At 45.0% G+C, this 22,422-nt stretch overlaps 1 protein-coding gene across 5 annotated transcripts in view; it reads right to left on the reverse strand.

The window, feature by feature from the left end:
• Window positions 1-22,422, reverse strand: part of MYLK2 (myosin light chain kinase 2) — a 275,761-nt gene that overhangs the window by 114,564 nt on the left and 138,775 nt on the right. For all 5 annotated transcript variants that reach the window (XM_033963945.1, XM_033963947.1, XM_033963942.1 and 2 more), the window contains one exon: window positions 17,228-17,321. In XM_033963945.1, the coding sequence (XP_033819836.1) occupies window positions 17,228-17,321 (94 nt within the window). The remainder of the gene's footprint in view (window positions 1-17,227; window positions 17,322-22,422) is intronic.

Here is a 22,422-nt window from a genome sequence, read left to right on the forward strand (position 1 = left end):
CAGTAACTCCCAACCTCTCACATGCTGCGCGGCACATGGAACATGGATGCTCTTTGGACTGCTATCCATCACAAATGGGGCATGAATCCAAAGTATCCTGACCTGAGGAACCCATCCCAGCTTTTTTTAAGCAAAAACAAGTTGTTTTGAGAGACATACAGAGGCTTTTAAATTCAAATTGGGAAATCCATGATAGCCGCTGCAGTGATTGTAGTACAAAAAATGGCCCAGGGGAGCTACACTGAAAAATAAAAAAGAACAATTTTGGGATTTTAGAGATGAGGGAACCTATCTCTAACCCCAGAACAGCAACAACAAAAAATCAATTTTAAGGACCCTCCGATTTGGTTTGTCAGGCTGTCAGTCTATTACTCTCTGTGCCAAGCTGTGTGCTAGGAGCTGCAAGAATGGAAGCTGCAAAGAGCTTACAGGGAGAACTTCTGCCTCAACAAGCTTGGAATTTGGACTGCTTGTGTCTTGTGACTGCCACTCGGGCTCAATGAACTGGCTGGAGACATCAACCCCCACCGGATCATGTGCACACAAACAGGGGAGAGGAATGCAATTGACCCCGATCCTGGTAAAACCACCACGGAACCACTCAGCCTGCGCTCAGGCCCAGAATTTTGTCACCATGTCATCCTCTACGTCTGATAAAAGGGATGGAAAACCTTTCATACACTGAGAGATTGGAGAAACTGGGTCTCTTTTCCCTGGAGAAGAGGAGACTTAGAGGGGATATGATAGATTCTTACAAGATCATAAAGGGCATAGAGAGAGTAGAGAGGGAAAGATTCTTCAAACTTTCTAATAATAAAAGAACAAGAGGGCATTCGGAAAAGTTGATAGGAGACAGATTCAAAACAAATGCTAGGAAGTTCTTCTTTACCCAACGTGTGGTGGACACCTGGAATGCGATAGCAGGAGGATATTAACGTCCATGAAGGGAGTACGGCTCAAACAAATGGTACTAGAGCCCACTAGGGCCCAGGCCATCCTGGACCTGGTACTTACGAATGGGGAAAGCGTCTCGGACGTCTCAGTGGGAGAGACGCTAGCCACCAGTGACCATAACATGGTATGGTTTAACCTTAAGAAAGGCTTCCCTAGATCACAAACAAAAACAAGGGTACTCAATTTCAGGGGCACGGACTTCGCACGCATGGGAGATTTCGTCTACCAGACGCTGCAGGTTCAAGAGGTAACTGATAATGTGGAAACTATGTGGACAACCTTGAAATCAATCCTTCATGAGGCTACATAAAATCGGTAACCAAACAACAAAGAAAAAGGAAACCCCAATGGTTCACAGATGAGGTATCATACCTCGTCAAGGAGAAGAAAAGAGCATTTCTCTCATATAAACGCATGGGGGAAAAAGAAGCAAACACTGAATACAGGACAAAGTCTGCAGCGGTCAAAACAGCAGTCAGGGAGGCCAAACTTCGTATGGAAGAAACTCTAGCGAAGAACATCAAGAAAGGGGACAAATCCTTCTTCAGATACATTAGCGACAGGAAAAAGAACACAAACGGGATAGTACGCCTTAGAACGCCAGACAGGAATTATGTGGAAACTGACTCCGATAAAGCCAAACTACTGAATGATTACTTCTGTTCAGTCTTTACCTGCGAGGCACCAGGGCACGGGCCTCGGCTGGATGCAAAGCAAAGCCTGGATGACCCATTTCAGAAGTTTGAGTTCACACCAGCTGATGTTTACAGAGAACTGTCAAGACTCAAGGTGAACAAAGCCATGGGACCGGACAATCTGCACCCAAGAGTGCTCAGAGAGCTATGCGATGTTTTGGCGGAACCGTTATCCATGCTCTTCAATCTCTCCCTAAGTACGGGGAGAGTCCCCCTGGACTGGAAAACTGCCAATGTTGTTCCTCTGCACAAAAAGGGTTGCAGAGCGGAGGCTGCGAATTACAGACCAGTAAGTCTCACATCAATAGTGTGTAAACTCATGGAAACTCTACTTAAAGGGAAATTAGACACGATATTGGATGAGGGGAATCTGAGGGATCCCTGTCAACATGGATTCACTAGGGGCAGGTCATGCCAATCCAATCTTATCAACTTCTTTGACTGGGTGACAGGAAAGCTAGACTCGGGAGAGTCTCTGGACATAGTGTACTTGGATTTCAGTAAAGCGTTTGACAGTGTCCCACACCGTAGACTATTAAACAAGATGAAATCGATGGGGTTAGGTGAGAAACTAACGGCAAGGGTCAATGATTGGCTGAGTGGAAGACTTCAGAGGGTGGTGGTCAATGGCACCCTCTCTAAGACATCGGAGGTGACTAGCGGAGTGCCGCAAGGCTCAGTCCTGGGACCATCCCTTTTTAACATATTCATAAGGGACTTGACCTGAGGGCTTCAGGGAAAAGTAGTGCTGTTTGCCGACGACGCCAAACTGTGTAATATAGTAGGTGAAAGCGATGTCACGGATGGTATGGCGCAGGCAGTGGCGTACCAAGGGGGGCGGGAGGGGCGGTCCTCCCCGGGTGCCAGCCCTGAAGGGGTTCTCCCGGCCTTGCCGTTCAGTCCCCCCTCACCACCGAAGGACCGCTCGCCCCACTGACCTTCCTGCACCACCTGTGAAGCAGCCCGCAGCGTCAGCGATCCCTGAACTGCTTGGACACTGCTTCCTGCGCCGCGGTCCCGCCCCTCCTCTGATGTCAGAGGAGGGGCGGGACTGCGGCGCAGGAAGCAGCACCTAAGCAGCGCAGGGATCGCGTCGCAATCCTGCTGCGGCTGCTTCATAGGTGGTGCAGGAAGGTCAGTGGGGCGAACGGTCCTTCGGGGGTGGTGGGGGGGGACTGAACGGCAAGGCCGGGAGCATAGGTAGTGCTGCTTCATAGGTGGTGCGGGGAGGCCAGGGGGGCGAGCGGTCCTTCGGGATGGGGCGGGCGGGCAGGCAGGCAGGCTTTCAAGGGGGAGCGGGGTGGCAGGCAGGCCTTCAAGGGGGGACAGGCCTTCAAGGGGGGGGACAGGCAGGCCTTCAAGGGGGGAGGCAGGCCTTCAAGGGGGAGGACAGGCCTTCGGGGGGCTGTGCAGACCTTCAAGGGGGAGGGACAGGCCTTTAAGGGGGGGAAGGCAGCCTTCAAGGGGAGGCAGGTCTACAAGGGGTGGGACAGGCCTTCAAGGGGGCAGGCCTTTGGGGGAGGAAGGCCTTCGGGGGGGGTGCAGGCCTTCAGGGGGGGTGCAGACCTTCAAGGGGGTGCAGGCCTTCAAGGGGGGGACAGGCCTTCAAGGGGGGACAGGCCTTCAAGGGGGGGACAGGCCTACAAGGGGGTGGAACAGGCCTTCAAGGGGGGTGCAGGCCTTCAGGGGGGGTGCAGACCTTCAAGGGGGTGCAGGCCTTCAAGGGGGGAAAGGCCTTGGGGGAGGTGTGCAGTCCTTCGGGGGGTGCAGGCCTTTGGGGGGGGTGCAGACCTTCAAGGGGGTGCAGGCCTTCAAGGGGGGGAACAGAAAGGGAGGGAAATTGGACACAAGGGATGGTGTGGAGGAGTGATAGAGATACTGGATAGGAGGGTAATTGGGAAAAGAAAGGGAGAGATGGTGGACTCTGGGGTGGTGGGGAAGGAGGGAGAGATGCCGGATGAAAGGGTAGTTAAGAAAAGGTGGATCTGTGGAGGGAGATGAAATAAAGGAAAGATACCAGACTTCCTGGGGAGGGAAGGGAAATGGAAAGGGAGGACAGAGTTGGCAGATGGATGGTTAGCATGCAGAAAGAAGAAAGAAGGAGACCCTGGCAAGCAAGTTATCAGAAGAAAACCAGAGCCTTGGACCAACAAGATTTGAAATATAACCAGACAACAAAAGGTAGAAAAATTAATTTTATTTTCTGTTTTGTGATTATAATATGTCAGATTTGAAATGTGTATCCTGCCAGAGCTGATGTTGGTCTGCAAACGTGAGCTAGGATTTAACAGAGAGAGGAAAAGTCCTTTTTGTTTCTTTATTTTATTTGCACCACAGCGCCAGTGTGGTTAGGAGAAGCCAAAGGGGGTGAAAAAGCTATAAAACCCACCAGGAGTTTTGAAAAAAATCACCCAACTGGGCAGGAAAATCGAATTGAAAAACCAATTCAATAGGCTGAATCGAATCAAAATTTTTTTTCCTGAATCTGGCAGCATTAGTTTGCGCTACTGTCTTAGACTTTAGGACCTGGAATTAGGTAGAGATTGCATCCTCAGTACTTTATAATGCAAGTGAAATGAGGATTTGGTCAGACTTTTGAGGGGTCTGCAGAAAAAAAATATTGTATAGGCCGGGGACATGAGACAGCAGGAAATGGGAACTTTTCTTCCTTCTATTTTTGTGAATGGAAAGGCTGAGGATGTCAGAGAGTTCAGTTAAAATATGTGCTTTATAAGAAAATATAATAACGTGTTTTATAAAGTTTATAGCATAGCTGGCCTACCCAGTGAGGTGTTCCTAGTGGTGGTGGTGGCAGCGTGTCAATGTGTTGAGAGGAAGAGGTGGTCTGGGAAATTCTGCTGAGCAAACTCTGGGCCCATTTCCACCCCCCAGTTAGTCCACTCCACTCAACTGGTTCACACACTGAGTGGGTCTTTGGGTGTTGTTTTGGGATCTCTTTCAGTGGTTTATCAGTATCTCCTGGTCCAAGGAAGGAAACTTTGTTATCCTTAGCATTGACCTACAGAATATGTTTGTAACAGCGCTGCTTGTGTGGCATTAGGCTATGTAGTGATTGAAAGAAAAAAACAGACCTTTGCACATTTTTGCACTATATGGTGGGTGTATGAGGAGATTCACATTTCCTGCACAGCTAAGTCCATGTGAAGTTACCTTGTGCTGTATTTGACATCTAGCAAGGTCTCTGTTTGAAAGGAAAGATCTAAACTTAAAAATGAAGTGGCCAGAAGTTATGGTAAAAGTGTAGCTGGTTTTAAGAAAGATTTGGACAAATTCCTGGAGGAAAAGTCCATAATCTGTTATTAAGACATGGGGAAAGTGTCTGCTTGCCCTGGATCGGTAGCATGGAATGTTGCTACTCTTTGGGTTTTGACCAGGTATTAGTGTCCTGGATTGGCTACCATGAGAATGGGCTACTGGGCATGATGGACCATTGGTCTGACCCAGTTAGGCTATTCTTATGTTATGTTCTCATCTGTTGGGGCCTTTGTTTTCACTTCTTATTTTAATGTATTTTTTTTCTGGGAACTTATCGGTGTTTTTATAATGGGAACAAAAATGGAAGAGAATTAATGTGTGTGGGATGAGGGGGTAACTAATTTCTTCAGCTAAATAATTCAATCCACTTCAAACAGACATAGGAGAACTCACGCACCATTCACACACCCTCCAACCAAAAACGTCAAAAGAAAAAAACTGTTCGACATCCTCCTAGCCATTCGAGCTGCAACACTCGACCCCCAACTCTACAACCAATTGACATCGACCACAGACTGCAAAACCTTCAAAAAGAAATAAAAACCCTTCTATTCAAAAAACACATAAAACCGAACTAACACAATCAGAACTGTCCCAAGCATCACCTGCAACTACTCCATATGTACTTCTGGATGTCATGACAATTCAGACATAATTTATGTTATGTTATGTTTGGAATATAAGAAAATTTTCACTGCCTGTTTCTATTCTGACCATTTATTCTGTTTCATGGTCATTACAAAAAATATTTTTTTACATGGGGAGGGGGGTGTCAAAAAATGATGGGCCCCGGGTGCCACATACCCTAGGTACGCCACTGGGCGCAGGATCTGATCAAGTTGGAAAACTGGTCCTCAACATGGCAACTGGGCTTCAACGCAAAGAAGTGTAAGGTGATGCATCTCGGCAGCAGAAATCCTTGCAGAACATACACCTTGAATGGAGAACCTCAGAAGAACGGGACTTGGGAGTAATCATCAGTGCAGACATGAAGGCTGCCAAACAAGTAGAGAAAGCCTCATCCAAGGCAAGGCGAATGATGGGATGTATCAATAGAAGCTTCGTCAGCCGAAAACCTGAAGTCATAATGCCACTGTACAGAACCATGGTGAGACCTCATCTAGAGTACTATGTGCAATTCTGGAGGCCACATTACTGTAAAGATGTACTTCGAGCTGAGTCAGTCCAGCGAATGGCCACTAGGATGGTCTCCGGACTCAAGGGTCTCTCATACGAGGAAAGACTGGGCAAGTTGCAGCTCTACTCTCTGGAGGAACGCAGGGAGAGGGGTGACATGATTGAGACATTTAAGTACGTCACAGATCGTGTCGAGGTGGAAAACGACATATTCTTTCCTAAAGGACCTTCAGTCACAAGGGGGCACCTGCTCAAACTCAGAGGAGGGAGATTTGGTGGTGACACCAGGAAGTATTTCTTTACAGAAAGGGTGGTGGATCACTGGAACAAACTACCGGTGCAGGTGATCAAGGCCACTAGCGTACTTGACTTTAAGAATAAATGGGACATACACGTGGGATCTCTACGTGGGTCGAGCAGCACTCTGACTTAATGGGGTGGGACAGTAGAGTGGGCAGACTTGATGGGCTGTAGCCCTTTTCTGCCGTCATCTTTCTATGTTTCTATGTTTCTATTTGAAGAATGACCACCATGTTTTCTTGCAGTGGTTCAGTGATTAGTTAGTTAGGTGCCATCGATTCGTGTTTGAGATCTAGTGACTTGATGAATTACGGATCTAAAAAGAAACTAGTTTGTGCTAGTTCGGTAAAGTCCTCCAGCGTTATCCTCATGGTTGTTTTCAACATGTCCAGCCATCTGTGATAAGGTACATTTTTATGCCACCTGTATTTTCTGATTTTGTATGAAAGTATTTGGTTGCATGCTTTGGCCACAATATTGAATGACATCTTCTACTTTGTTTTCTGTAGGTGTACGTGTTAATGCTTGTACCTACAAGTAGCTGAGGGAAGAGCTTTGGAATTTGTTTGACAGCATTTCCCTGATGAAGCGTTCCATAAATCAGAGGTCCCCACAAGTATTGTTCTTAAGATAAATGCTCTCTTTTTTAGACTTTTTTGATTGCTCACATTAATATTAGTTCTGAAGATGATTTTTGCATTTATGGCATTTTGAATGAAGAAAATTATGATATCTTCAGGTGGTGGGAGGAGGGTGTTGACCAATGATTATCTTGGGGCAAATGCTAGTACACTGGTATAAAGACAATTCACTAACCCCGCTGAAGACTTTTTCTCCTGTGTATGAGTATATTTTGAGCATATTATGAAGAAAATATAAATTATTGTACAAGGGGCCACTGAAAAGTTCTCAGCCCAACCAAGAAGAGAATGATATGGAGCCATGAAACTTACAAGTTATTCCACACTTTTCGTTTCATATCATTGAAATAAAAAAAATTTCAAGAATAGTGTGGAATAACTTGTAGGTTTCTTGGCTTCACATTATTCTCTTCTTAGGCTGAGAACTTTTCAGAGGCCCCCTCATATTCTATGTCTATGTTGTGACAATTTTTTCACTACTTTTGGTTTTGATTTTTGCAAATTTTGGGGGTGGTAGAAATTGTTTCATCCTTTTCATGTTTGGTTTTAAACTCCAACTGCAGACATGCCAAGTCACATACTTTTGGCGTGTGGCACATGCATTTGCCCTCTTCTCTTGCTTACATAGTAAAGCACCTTTTCCTCCAGAATTGGTTCCTCTCTTCTCCTCCACCCCACCCCTGGTTCAGCATCTCTTCTCCACTTCTCTCACTCTTTCCGTCCTCTGTTGAACATCTGTGACTTCACACCCAGCCCTGAATGCAGAATGCCTGTGGGCAATCCAAGGGGTCTTCCTTCTGCCAGTCCCACCTCCCCTGCAAACAGAAAATAGAATCAGGGGTGGAGGGTCTCGCAGAAGAAAGAACTGGAAGACTGCCCACGGGCAGCCAGCTTTCAGTGTTGCTGCTGCCAATGTCAATTAGGATGCAAAGCAAGCTTAAAGACCCCCAGAGGGTGGGAGGGAGCAATTGAGTGACATATGCCAAACCAGAAGTCATAGATGCTGAACAGAGGGAAGGAGGAAAGAGTAAGAGATGCCATACTGCGAGGACTGGAGGCAACATGGATTCACTAGAGGTAGGTCTTGTCAGAAAATCTAATCAATTTCTTTGACTTGGTGACCAGAGAATTGGATAGAGAATGTGCGCTAGATGTGGTGTATTTAGATTTTTAGCAAAGCTTTTTTTTTTTTTCGTAAATCTTTATTGATTTTCAAACTAAAACAGTGCAATGCAAACAAAAGAACAATAATTACTACATACATACATAGAAAAGCTTTCACAGTGTTCCACACAGAAATAAATAAACTGAGTGCCTTTGTGATGGGTCCCAAAGTGATGGGCTGGGTCAAGAACTGGTTGAGTGGAAGGCGACAAGAGGGTAGTGATCAATGGAGATCGCTCTGAGGAAAGGGATGCGCCAGTGGTGTGCCTCAAGGTTCTGTTCTTAGGCCTGTTCTTTTTAACATTTTTATAATGATACTAGTATTTTAGCCCGTTATATTAACGGGTGCTAGAATATGTCTGTCTGTCTTTATTTCTGTCTCTCTCTTTCCCTCCCACTGTCTTTCTTTCTGTCTGAATCTCTCCCTGGCCCCCTTTGTCTGTCTGTCTTTCTGTGTCTCTCCCTGCCCCTGTGTCTTTCTTCTTTTCTTTCTGTCTCCCTTCATCCCGCTGTCTGTCTTTCTTTCTATCTATCTGTCTCTCTCCCTGCCTCCTATGCAGCAGCATTTCTCTCCCCCCACTTTCCTGTGCAGCAGCCACAGCAGTATTCCCTCCCCCAACATTTCCCCGTGCAGCAGCCACAGCAGCAGCATTCCTTACCCCTCCATTTCCCTCCCCCCACACCACTTCCCTGTGCAGCAGCAGCATTTCCCCTACCTCCCCTTTCGCTTCCCATGGTCTGGCTGGCTCCCTTACTGCCCCCCCTTCCCTTCCCACGGTCAGTAGCGTACTAAGGGAGGGCGGTCTGCCCCAGGTGCACGCCCCAAGAGGGTATACAGCCGGCCACCTTCCCTATTTTGCCGCTCACCACCGTATCCCGGCACCGGCTCCCCCGCAGCGTCATTCCTTAACCCGGCCTCCGGCCGGCAACTGATAGGTGCAGACAAAAGATGAGGCGGGCTGGTGGGCGGGGAAAAAGCATCAGGCCCACAAGGCTTCACCTCCGGCGTCAATTCTAACGTTGGAGAGTAAGTTCTGGGCCAGCCAATCGCTGTCTGGCTGGCCGGCAACTTCCTCCCCGTTAGAACTGACACTGGAAGTGAAATCTTGTACATGTCGGGCTTAGCTCGGGGATGGAGCAGGGAGAAATTGGCTGCCGGCTTGGGGGTGGGGGTAAGGAAAGAATCGTGGAAGTGGAGAAATCGGCACGATGGCTTTGTGGGGGCCAGGGGGAGAGAGAAAGAAAGGCAGAAATAAAGAGGGGGGCCAGGGGGAGAGAGAAAGAAAGGCAGAAATAAAGAGAGGGGGGCCAGGGGGAGAGAGACAGAAAGGCAGAAATAAAGAGGGAGGCCAGGGGGAGAAAGAAGGAGGACCAGAAGAAGGACCAGAGACTTATGAAATCACCAGACAAAAAGGTAGGAAAAATGATTTTATTTTCAATTTAGTGATGAAAATGTGTCCGTTTTGAGAATTTATATAAGCTGTCTATATTTTGCACTATGGCCCCCTTTTACTAAACCGCAATAGTGGTTTTTAGCGCAGGGAGCCTATGAGCGTCGAGAGCAGCGCAGGGCATTCAGCACAGCTCCCTGCACTAAAAACCACTATCGCGGTTTAGTAAAAAGGGTGGGGGTATTTGTATATTTTTGTATAGTTGTTACTGAAGTGACATTGCATAGAGTCATCTATCTTGACCTCTTTGGAAAATCCTCCTGAATATAAATGATAATTAAAATTTTCTCTGCGTACAGTGTGCTTTGTGTTTTTTTTTTATTTTATTATTGGTAGATCATTTTGACTTGGTCATTTTAAAAGTAACTCGCAAGCCCAAAAAGTGTGGGCATCCCTTCTGTAAACAGTGGTGTCCGTCCCAGCTTGTGCTCCCTCCGGTGGTTGTTTCACTTCTGGCCGGCTCCCCTGCTCAAAGCCGCAGGTATCAGCTCCTCACACAATCCACGGCTGCGTCAGAAGTGTTCCCTCTGACGTCACGATGTCAGAGAGAAGGCTTCCAACGCAGCCGCGGATCATGTGAGGTGTAGACGCCTGCTGCTTTGAGCAGGAGAACTGGCCAGACATGCTGGGCAGGGAAGAAATATTCCTGCTGCACAGGGAAGGGGGGGGGAAGAAATGCTGCACATGGAAGGGGGAGAGAAATGCTACTGCTGCACAGGGGAGGGGGTGAGAAAAATGCTGCTGCTGCTGCACCCAATTGGGAAGAGAGAGGGAAGAAGGGAGACGGAAGACAAGGGAGAGGAACCAGAGATGCCAAGTCCATGGGAGGGATGGAAAGGAAAGGAGATACCAGACCATGGAGGGGGAGGAATAGATGCCATGGCATGGGGGGAGGGAAGGGAAGGAGATAGAGATACCACACCATGGTGTGGAGTGGGAAGGAAGGAAAGGAGAAGAAAAAGAGAGAGATGCCAAAGCATAGGGGAGGGGGTGGAGACAGAAAAATGGAGAGGGGGTGAAGCTGAAATGAATCATGTGCAAAGGAGAGAAGGGACCCCGGATATACAGTTTATTGAAGGGACATAGAAAGAGGGAAGATGCCATATGGAAGAGAGAGAGGGTGGACGGTAGATGGAAGGGGCAGAGGGAGTGTGGGCAGTAGATGGAAGGGGTAGAGAGAGAGGGCAGAAGCTGGGTGGAAGGGGCAAAGAGAGGGCAGATGTTGCATGGAAGGGAGAGAGGACAAGCGCTGTATAGAAAGAAGAGAGAGAAGATGATTAAAGCAGAAACGACAAAAGGTAGAAAGATTTTTTTTGTTGCTTTACTTAGAATCAAGTAGTATTGTAACTGTATTGATAAAAGTTTATAAATAGGAAATGGAAATAAGGCAATTTATTGGACTACATCCCTTTCCTCAGGACAGAATAGCATGTCAGCAGTATACTGTACTGTTCTGAAGAAAGATTTGGCCTCTGAAAGCTAATTGAAAAATGGATTAGTCCAATAAAATGGTATTTTCTTATTTCTCATTATTTGTTTTATTTTTATTTGTTAATTTGTAAAGTGGTGATTGTTATGTATCAGTTTTTTCAAATTTACATCTACTGTCTTTATATTTTGTACAGTATTAGGGGACATGTATCACTGTTTTTGTGGTGTTGTGGTGTTGCATTGTATGCAGAGTCTGGTTTCTTGGCGGTTCAGTTTAACTTTTGTCTACATAGTTCTATTTTTAGTTTGTGATTATTCTATATTGGGCGAGGGTGTATCTCTGTTCTGTGTGTATGAAAAGGACATAGTTTTCAGTTGGCATTGACTGCAGGATCAATTGACTGCGAGATCTGGCTTGTTTAGTTTTATAATGTATGTGTTGGTGTTCTAGTGCTCACTGCAGTGTTTAAGATGCTGCCTTTTCCTAGGTACACTCTTGTTGTGCGATATGTGGATTGTTACTAAAAAATATATTTTTCATATAGATGGGGGGTGTCAAAAAATGATGGGCCCCGGGTGTCACATAAGCTAGGTACGTCACTGCCCACGGTCCCAACAAACCTGCCGATTCCAGCAACGTGTGCAGCACTCTACACACACTGCTTCGGGGCCTTCTACTGCCCTGATTTACTCTGGCACATCCCTGATGACATCATCAGAAACACAGCAGAGCAAATCAGGGCAGTAAAAGGCCCTGAAGCAGCATGTGTAGAGTGCTGCACACGCTGCTGGAATCGGCAGGCTTATAGTCAGGACTGCGGGAAGGGAAGGGGGGTGCAGTAAGGGAGCCATGTCTCTGTCTCGCAGCGGGCTTGCCGGCTCCGGCCAGCCAAAGTTCATTTTTTAGTTCAAAGCCGACGCTGCGTCTCCTCTCTCAATCTCCGCCAGAGTCGGATGTCTTCTCCGACTCTGGTGAGGTTCGATAGAGGAGCCATGGCGGGGGCTTTGAACAAAAAAATGAACTTTGTCTGGCCGGAGCCGGCAAGCCTGCTGCGAGACAGAGAGATGCGTGGTAAGCGCGCATGCGCACTCTGCCGGCCACGGAACTACAGATCAGGCAACACGGCGTTAAGAGTGCGCATGCGCGCTTAGCGTTTTATTATTATAGATTGCTGAAGGGTACAGGTAAGATTTGCCTCTTTGCGGATGATGCCATACTGCGAGGTAGGGGGGAGAGGTGGAACTGCAGGGGAAGGGAGAGAAATATAGGAACAGGGTTGGGAGGAGGACATAAGTAAATGTGAGAGAAGGAGGAAGAGGAAGAGAAACTGGACTTGCAGGAAGTAGGGTGGGAGTAGGGGCAGGAGAAAAAGGGATCTTTGCTGAATTCCTGGGGAGGATGGCATGAGAAAGTGAAGAGAGAGGGCGAGATGCTGGACAAGAGGAGGGATGGGGGTTATAGAAGAATGATGCCAGAGTGAATGAGGGGGCAGGCATAGGGACACAAACAGATGATGACAAGCACATGAAGGGGGATGGGGAATACATAGAAGAGGGATACTTAACATAGTATGAGGATAGAAGCAGGAACATGGGGAAAATACTAGACAGAGTGATAGAGATACAGAGGCAAGATGGATGGTAGACATGGAGAGAGAAGAAATGCCAAATGGACAAAGACTGGCAAGAAAGATAAGAGAAGACAGATGAAAGCAGAAAGCATAGACTGGGACCAACATGATGAGGAAAAATAAATGATCAGATGATGTAGATAGAAAAAAGAATTTTATTTTCTATTTACTGGTTAGAATTAACTAAACTAAACCTTAAGCTTATATACCGCATCTTCTCTATAAAGATAGAGCTCAGCACGGTTTACAAGAAATTTAAAGAAAGGAAAATATAATAAGAATTAGTGATTATATAGAGAGCAGCAAAATTAACATTTTTGAAAATAGCCAAGTTTTCAGATGTTTTTGAAATAATTGGAAAGAGCCCAAGTTACACAGCTGGACAGGAAAATTATTTCAAAAGCTCAGTAATTTTAAAGAAAAGAGATTTTCCTAGTTTTCCAATATAGATAACGCCTTTTAATGAGGGGAAAGCTAATGGAAGCTTTCGGATAGATCTAGTAATATTAGGTCTCACTGAATTTCAAAATAGAGGACTTAAAGGAGGAAGAGTGCCATGCAAGATCTTAAATGTTAGGCAGGCACATTTAAAGTAAACCTTAGAGATTACTGGGAGCCAGTAACGTTTTTTTATATTTAAGTATTTTTATTGATTTCAATATAATATCAAGTAAAACTTGTACAGAAAGCAAATTTAACCAAACATATTACAATCATATAAATCTATACTTAACAAATTAAGTAGTTTATAAGAAAAATTATTATGGTGAAATTAGCTCAAGTTCACTTTGGATCCAAGAATTAAATTGCAAGAAAAACAACCAACAAAAAGTAATAGTATGCCTATAGATCAGGTAGGGAGTTATTATTTTCTTTTAGAGCTCAAATTTGAATTTTCTCCTTGTCCAGAGGGGACATAGCCAGAAAATTAGTCAAATGTTGAGGCTCAAAGAATACATATTTAATGGAATGATAATGGACAATGCACTTACAAGGATGTTTTAAATAAAAAGTAGCCCCCAATGAGGTGACCCCCGGTTTCAAAAGAAGAAAGTCACGTCTACATTTTTGAGTTTCCCTTGAAACATCAGGGAACATTTGAATTTTACAACCAAGAAATTCCTTCTGTTTATTCTTAAGAAATAGTCTCAATAACCAAGATTTATCTATAGAAAGAGCTAAAGTAGTTACTAATGTTGCAGGTGTTACCACTTCTTTGTCTGACTTCTCCAAGATCTCAGTAATATTCAATGCTTGTCCTTCAGTAGGAGCAGGTTGCTGTTGATGCAACATTTTACTGGGAAGATAATAAACTTGGGAAAATGGTGGAAGATTATCTTCCAGAACTCCCAGTATTTCTATTAAATATCTCCTGAGCATATCTCTAGGTGTAATCATAGTTATTCTTGGAAAGTTTATCAGTCGCAAGTTGTTGCTACGCGCCTGATTCTCTAATAACTCCACTTTTCTTCTAAGATTCAAATTATCTTTAACTATAGTTTCCTGAAGTTGTTTTACTGAAACCATATTCTGCTGAGTCTTTTGAAGTAAATTTTTAGAAGAAGTCATGTCCAATTTTAATTTTTCCAATTCTTCTGAATGGCAAATAAGTTTATTTTCAATCTTTTGGAAATTAGGACTAATTACTTTCACAAAATTTGCTACCAGGTCCCAAAGGGCTTCTAGGGTCACCTCAGCATGCCTGACCCAAAAATAAGCTTGTATGGAAGTGCACAGTCTCTCATCTTCCTTAGAGTATTCTGGTTTCTGTTCCCTCTGGTTCAATCCTCCTCTAGCTGTTAAGATTCCCACAGAGTCTTCTCTGGAGATTATCTGAACCGGGATCTCCATTTTCAAGCTCTCCAATGTTAAATCTCCTGCCTCTGGGGAGAGTATCACCCCTTCTTCTAGGATTTCCTGACCTCTGGGAGAGCTAGCCAACTGTGGTGGAGGAGGCGGTGCTCTAACATCCGGGCTCAGAGTGGTATCTGGCCCAAGAGGTATCCCATTGGTGTCGCTCACTCACAGGATCCTCAACGGGCTAGCAACCGGACTCACCGACACAACTCCCTGCATCCTCCTTAGCAGCTCCTCAATATTGCTGAGGGGGGCCCTCGGAGCGCCGCGAGGCACCAGCAGCGCTCCTGCCTCTCCTCTTCAGCATCGTATCAGAAAAACAAGTGAAAACAAGCATCACTGGTGAAAAACCAGGTACTTAGGAGTGCTTCAGTCGGAGCCTTGACCCGGTTGCTCAGGCAGCGGCCATCTTGGATCCCAGTGAAGTTTTAACAAAAGCGGGGAAACATGATCAAATTTGCCTTTTGCAAAGGTCAACCTAGCCACAGTATTCTGGATCTGTTGAAGTCTTTGAAGACTTTTCTTGGTTAGACTTAAATAGACTGAATTACAATAATCCAACCTCAAAAGATTGATTGTACAAGGACAGCAAAATGTTGTTGGTGGAAACAGGATCTCACTTTCCTCAGCATATGGAGACTAAAAAAAAACATTTTTTTACCAGAGTATTAAAATGGTCAAGTTTCTGGAATCCTATGGATTAGAGGACTGGAGGCAACATGGATTCACTAGAGGTAGGTCTTGTCAGAAAATCTGATCATTTTCTTTCACTGGGTGACAAGAGAATTGGATAAAGGATCTGTGCTAGATGTGGTGTATTTAGATTTTAGCAAAGCTTTGACAGTGTTCTACACAGACGTCTAATAAATAAACTGAGTGCCTTTGGGATGGGTCCCAAAGTGATGGGCTGGGTCAAGAACTGGTTGAGTGGAAGGCGACAAGAGGGTAGTGATCAATGGAGATCGCTCTGAGAAAAGGGATGTTACCAGTAGTGTGCCTCAAGGTTTTGTTCTTGGGCCTGTTCTTTTTAACATTTTTATAATGATATAGCTGAAGGGTACAGGTAAGATTTGCCTCTTTGCGGATGATACCAAAATCTGCAATAGGGTAGACATGCTGGATGGTGTGAACAACATGAAGAAAGATCTGGAGAACCTTGAAGAATGGTCTGAAATTTGGCAGCTAAAATTTAATGCTAAGAAAAGCAAGATCATGCATTTGGGCTGCAAAAACTCAAGGGAATGGTACAGTTTAGGGGTGAAGAACTTATGTGCACGATGGAAGAGCAGGACTTGGGTGTGATTGTATGTCATGATCTTAAGGTGGCCAAACAGGTTGAAAAGGGGATGGTGAAAGCTAGAAGGGTGCTAGGTTGCATGGGAGAGGTATCACCAGTAGGAAGAAGGAGGTATAAGACTCTGGTAAGACCTCATTTAGAATATTGTGTACAATTCTGGAGGCCGCACCTTCAAAAAGATAAAAAGGATAGAGTCGGTCCAGAGGAAGGCTACTAAAATGGTGTGTGGTCTTAAGAAGTTAAGAGGTGATAGACTCCGGAGTAATCTGAGGAAATACTTTTTAACAAAAAGTGTGATAGATGCATGGAACAGTCTCCTGGAAGAGGTGGCGGAAACAGAGACTGTGTCTCTATTCAAGAGGGCCTGAGATAGGCACGTGGGATCTCTCAGAGAGAGAAAGAGATAATGGTTATATTATAACCTTTTCTGCTTGGAATTTTTAACTTCTTTTGCTTCTGAAGTCCTTGTATATCACTTAGAAATTGGATGGGTGATTTATCAAATTTTAATAAAAACTTGAAACTTAATACCATGGATATTTTGCTCACTCTTTTTCAAGGGTAGCCTAAGGCAAGTTATATTCAGGTATAGCAGCTATTTCTCTGGCCTCAGAGGGCTTTCAATTTAGTTTTGTACATGATTTGTCTATGGTCACAAGGAGTGTCAGTGGAACTACAGCCCTGTTTTTCCTAGCTCTTAGCCTGCTACTCTAACCATTAAGTTATTCCTCCTCCCCTTTAAAGAAGCAATCTTATCTTAAGACTTGTCTTAAGAGTAAAATTCCTTATTGAGATCTGATCATTAACGGCCTCTTTTACAAAGCGCTAGCAGCTGCTGCGCAGAAACAGCCCCGAAGCCCTTTAATTCTCTATGGGCTTCGGGGCCATTAGCGCGGCTTTGTAAAAGAGGCCATAAGTTAAAATCAAGAAAAATTATCTGGGAAAATGGTCTTTAGCTTCAGTGGGGCTCTCATGTGGTGGTTTTCAATCCTAGTGGTTTAGGCTTCACTGAGGCACTTGTGTGGCAGTTTTTGATTCCTGTAAGAGAGCTTCACTGTGGTTCTTATGGGGTGGTCTTTGGCCCTGGTGGCCTGGGCTATTAGGGTGCGTGAGCAGCCTTTTGGAGGGAAGGAGATGGTGCTTGAACATAAGGTAAAGTAAGCTTTGTGACATGCACAATGCCAACAAAAGCTTGGTTTTGTATTGGGCCAATAAGTTCCTCTAACAAACAAAATGTACAATATGTCTGCATATTTCATTTACTATACTGCTACTCAAGTACAATTACATATTGCTTTCTAATTTTCCCATTTCTTTCTCATTTCAAAACTTCCAGGAAATGTACATCTATAGATACATGCTGCTTTAAATTTAAACAAATGTATAGACCAACCTTATCCTTGGGATTATGGATTTTAATCATTTTGACCACAAGTAAAAGGTTTGTGGATTTCTCAATGCAGGTATGAACTTCTCCAAACTTACCCCTGAAACAAACAAACAAGAAAGATTATCAATGGCACTTACAAAAATCACTCAGGAAAGTCATCAGTATACAGTAGCTCTGCGTGAGAGGCTGTAAGGAGTAACAATAATAGACCTGTTGGACATCATGTTCCTTTATGAACACTGTCTACACTGTGAACTGGAAATAACCACACCAAATGGTTTTTATCATATCTTTCACAGAACTCAGCCGATTCTTATGAAATTTACCCCCTCTTTTACTAATGCGTAGCGTGGGTTTTAGCGCCAGCAGTGGCGGTAACTGCTCCGACACTCATAGGAATTCTGAAGGTGCTAAAACCTACACATTAGTAAAAGAGGAGGTTAGTGCGTTGTGTCCTGAATAAAGTTGATGTAAAATGTAGATATTTCCCATCACACCACAATACTACCTTGTGAAAATGAATTGTGAACTGAATAAAAACACATTGAAAAGTTTTTGGTGTAGCTTGCAGAAAATGTAAAGTCAAAAAGTAATGTTTTATTTAAAAAGATGTTTGAAGTGCACTTCCTTTGCATGAAGGCACACTCTCAGCCTTGGCCACTACTGATCTATGGACTTGTCAATGATGCTCTGCTTCAGCACAGTCCAAACAGAGATGATGCACTGTTTAAGGTCTTCGATGTCAGATATCACTGTCTGGTAGACGCATTCCTATATCAGCCCTCAGATCTGGTAGTCAACCGGGTTTTGGTCTGGTGAATTCGCAGGCCAGAGGTCTAAACCAATGAGGTCTGGGGTCTCCCAATGTACCAGTTCTATGGTGTTCTTTGCCCAATGTGCTGGGGCATTGTCGTGTTGGAAGATTAAGTAGTTTCCCAACATGCAACTCGGGCGGTTTTTTCAGTGTGTTACCCATCGCTATTTACCCAAGGCTTTTTTCTTTTGATAATTTTCTCCTTTATCAAAATTGGACCCCTGACGAAGGTTAGTCTGAAACACGGACCGTGTTGGGTCCCTTACCTGGTAAAAGGTTTTCAATCAAAGATTTACTTGTCATAATAAAGCCTGCCTGCATCGTGTACAAGGTCTGCAGTTTTTTGCTTTGTTTGTACTGATTGCTGGCAACAGCTTCTGCATCAAGGATGTTCTGGTAGTTGTTGATCTTAACCCCAGAGTTGATGGAAACTACAGATCTGTGAATCTGAGTTTTGAGACTGTGACCAAGACCATGATTGATTGGCTAAAGGTCGGGTGGGTCCATGTTAGGCGTTTGGCATGCTTCAGTGTTGTTTAAGGCACATACAGGTGATCATTCTGTGTGTTAATCGGTGGAGCTACTGTAAATATCTTTTCATCTGTAAACCAGATGAAGCTGACATTGTGCACCAGGTACTTGGTCAAAAGCTGCTTGCACCATTTCAGGTGTGTGTCTTTGTACTCTTGGGCACAATGCTTTATAACAGTGTTTCTCAACACAGGATACGCGTACCCTTCGGAACCTTCTCTTTGACATCAGAATTGATGTCGGAGGAAGGCTTGTGAGCTGGTATCATGTGAGTCGCTGCACATGCCGTTGTGGCCTGTCCCTGCATGGAGTTAATGCTGGGGGGAAGGATGGAGCGTGACAGCTTCGGCTTGGTGGCAGGGTCGGCTTCAGGGGTGGGTGGTGGTGCAGCAGGCGGGCAAACATAGCGGCATCCTCGGTGGCAGCAGCTTCAGCACGGGGCAGGCAGGGATCCCTGGTGGCGCCTGCGGCTTCTGTGGACAGGTCGGCTTTGGGGAGGAGGGGGCACGAACTAGACACATGGGGGCACTAACTTTGGACAAGAGGAGGGAGGGAATAGAAAGGGAGAATTGATGGGCATGAGTGTGTGAGTGAGAGATGGTGCACATGGGGAAAGGAAAAAAGGAAAATTGGGCATAGAGAGAGAGGAGTGAGGTAGAGATGCATGGGGAATAGAAGGATGAGAGGGAGAAATGTTGAATATGGTGGTGGAGAGGGCAGATTGAAGGGGATGCAAGGGAGAGGAATGTTGTACATAGTGATGGAATGAGAAATGTGGCATTGTGCTGGAGAGGGGGTGATAGAAGGAGAAATGGGTATGGTGCTGGTGGGCAGTGATGAAAAATGCTGCACATGATCCGAGGGATGCGAGAGGGAAAAATGTTGGATGTGGCAATAGAGGGGGTGGGAGAGATGCCTGGATCTCTCAAGACAGCTCTATATTTGTCTATTTCTCTATTGTTGTTACTGACTGCTTATTTTAAAGTCATCTGCCTTGACCTTTTAGGAAGAAAAACAGAATATAAATGATAATTAACATTTTCTGTGCGTACAGTGTGCTTTGAGTTTTTTTTTTAATTTTGTGGTTACCATTATGTATTAATAAGATTCTATTGTGTATATGTGAAAAATGGATGGAAGAAATTGCATTACAATTAGTACTACAGTATTACTATGGGGTGGGGTCAGAAGCAGCGCTTGGATGGGTCTGAGGCGGAGCTTGGGCAGGGGTACTCAGTTGGTATTTGGTAGGCTTAGGAGGTTCTTGGCTTGAAGTAATTGAGAAATACTGTTTTATAAGACACTTTGATTTCAGATCATCGCTGGGAGGATCCAAAATGGCTGCATGCTAGTCTGGCTCTCTTACCTCTCCTGTAGAGCTGGCTAATTCCTTGCTTGCCTTTTAACGCCGCGTTTGTTTTTCACGGCGTTTTCTTTTTTACACAATGCCACATACTAAAAGGAAGGGTCTTCTGAGGTCGGTTCCCTCGCAGCTCAGAACTTTCACGCCGGTGCAACAACAAGCCCTTGAGAGGTTTCTGAGTCAGCTTTCAACCCCACCCCACGGAGAAGAGGACCCTGCTGTAGGTTAGGACAATGAAGTGTCCAGCCTCTTGGGGCATGAGATATCGCTGTCCCCTCCGCATTCTAGCGCACCACCGTGTCCAATGTCAGTACGGGTTGCCCTGGCAGGGGCTTTAGGAGCGGAAGTCGCTGATCTAGAGCTGAGCCTGGAGGGAGGAGCACCGCAGAGAAGACTATTGAGCAAACAGCCTTGGGACCTGCAGCGAATGTACCGCTGCATTTGTTCCCTTCGGTGGTAACTCTAGAGACCATTTGGCAGGTTCTATAGAGGCTTGACATCCCCCACACTTCTCAAACATACCAAGATCATGCGCAAGCAAACAACTAAATGCAACCGAATACAGCATATTCCATTCCAAACCTACAAATCAGACACTGAAGATACCAGAAGATGGCCTGAGTGGCACCTCAGAGCCAGAAGAAAAGTCAATTCGCAACTCAATCCAACGACAGGAAGCCTCTGTGCCTCCTACCGAGAGACGCTAATCAGCTATACTCAACACAGTAACTCAACTGCGCATACAAGCAACCGCCCCCTATTTAGAGAGCTACAGATATAGATTGCCAGGTCCGAAAGCCACTCGGGTCCCACATCACAACAGGCTATCCCGCAAAATACAGTGAAGCACAATATACTAGTTATAACCAAGTGGCAGACACCCATTGCTATGTGAGCAAGACATATGCGAGGAAGAATCTATACACACTACCTCCAGCTGCCCGTCACACACTTCCATTCCCCATCCCCCCAATGCAAAATTCAAAACACAAAGGAGTACGGTACCATGCACCACAGTAAAAAACTTGTTGCAGACCTCCAAATGCAAGAGAAAGATCAGAATACTGTCCAAAGTGTAGATGAAGTTTTAAGTTTTCAAGTTTTATTAGGATTTTATATACCGCCTATCAAGGTTATCTAAGCGGTTTTTACAATCAGGTACTCAAGCATTTTCCCTATCTGTCCCGGTGGGCTCACAATCTATCTAACGTACCTGAATAGTAGAAAACAGGAACTGAAGTCCAAGAGCACTACCATCACATCAGATAATAAACACTCAGGTAGCTGATGAGGTTTCAGGATCTCCTGGCAGCGTAGTATGATAGGCCCAAGCTGAGTCTTCCATCCATTGCCCATCCAGATTTTCAATAAAGCCGGGTATAATAGCATAAAATACTGCTTTTGCTCAAACAGTTCAGAACAAATAGGGGAAAACCGCTGTTTTCTTTCTTGCAATGATACTGAATAATCTTGAAAAAAACGAATCAGCTCTCCCTCGAAGCAAAGAGTGTTCTGAAGTTTATATTGCTTCATAAGCTCCGCTTTGTGAGCATAGTTGTGAACTTTTATGATGACCACATGCGCACAAGTCCTGTGCCCGTCGGCAACAGGAGTTCAGCATGGAGCCAAGATTCAAGCGTGGAAAGTAAACGGATATCCGATACAGACTCAGGAAAGCCCATGATCTGTAGATTATCTCTCTGGGAGCGATTCTCCAATTCATTCAATTTCTCAGCCTGACTTTTCAGTTGCTCCCAGAGAGTGGCGCGATCCATTGCTGCTGAAGTGGTCGCGTCTTCCACCAATTCCGCTCTGGTCTCCAATTCCCCAGCCCTCCTAAGTAGACAATTGTCCTGAAAGCTTTTCAAAGCGGGGATCCAGGGCACACACTACTGACATCGATAGAGCCTCTATCTGATCAGCAGAGAGCACAATCATGGGCCTAGGCTCTGACGCCACAATCTTGGGATCCAATTTCTGCTGCTTGTCTCTGTCCTTCTCTTTGTCTTTGCGAGCGGGTTTGCCACTCATTTCCGGATCAAAATGCAAAACAAACTTTTTTATTTATTTATTTAGTCATTTATTTAGCCCATCCTCCTAAAGGAGCCCAGAACGGGTTACAAGAGTACATTCATAGTATGGGTAGGACCTACTTTAGTGAGAAATACAGAGTTTACAGCATTTACAGTATAGACAAAGGGGTTTAGATTTCAGCATTTACAGTGTGGACATAGCATACAGACTTAAAATATAGACTTAGTAGAAATGGAAGTAAAGTAGCTTTTCTTAGCAGGTGGGTGCATCTTCAATTGTTTGAGAATGTGGTATAATTATGGCTATATTTGCAGTGGCAAGCGAGTTTTAGTGAGACCACAGCAACAATCAAGCCAAGTTATGGACATGATGAGGGAGAATGGAACCTTGGGCCCTGGAGCTCAGCCGAGACGCATCTCGCTAGGCTCAACACATCACGTGACTCCGTTCTTCAAC

The sequence above is a fragment of the Geotrypetes seraphini genome, chromosome 11 (genome assembly GCF_902459505.1).
Source record: "Geotrypetes seraphini chromosome 11, aGeoSer1.1, whole genome shotgun sequence".
Classification (NCBI taxonomy): domain Eukaryota; kingdom Metazoa; phylum Chordata; class Amphibia; order Gymnophiona; family Dermophiidae; genus Geotrypetes; species Geotrypetes seraphini.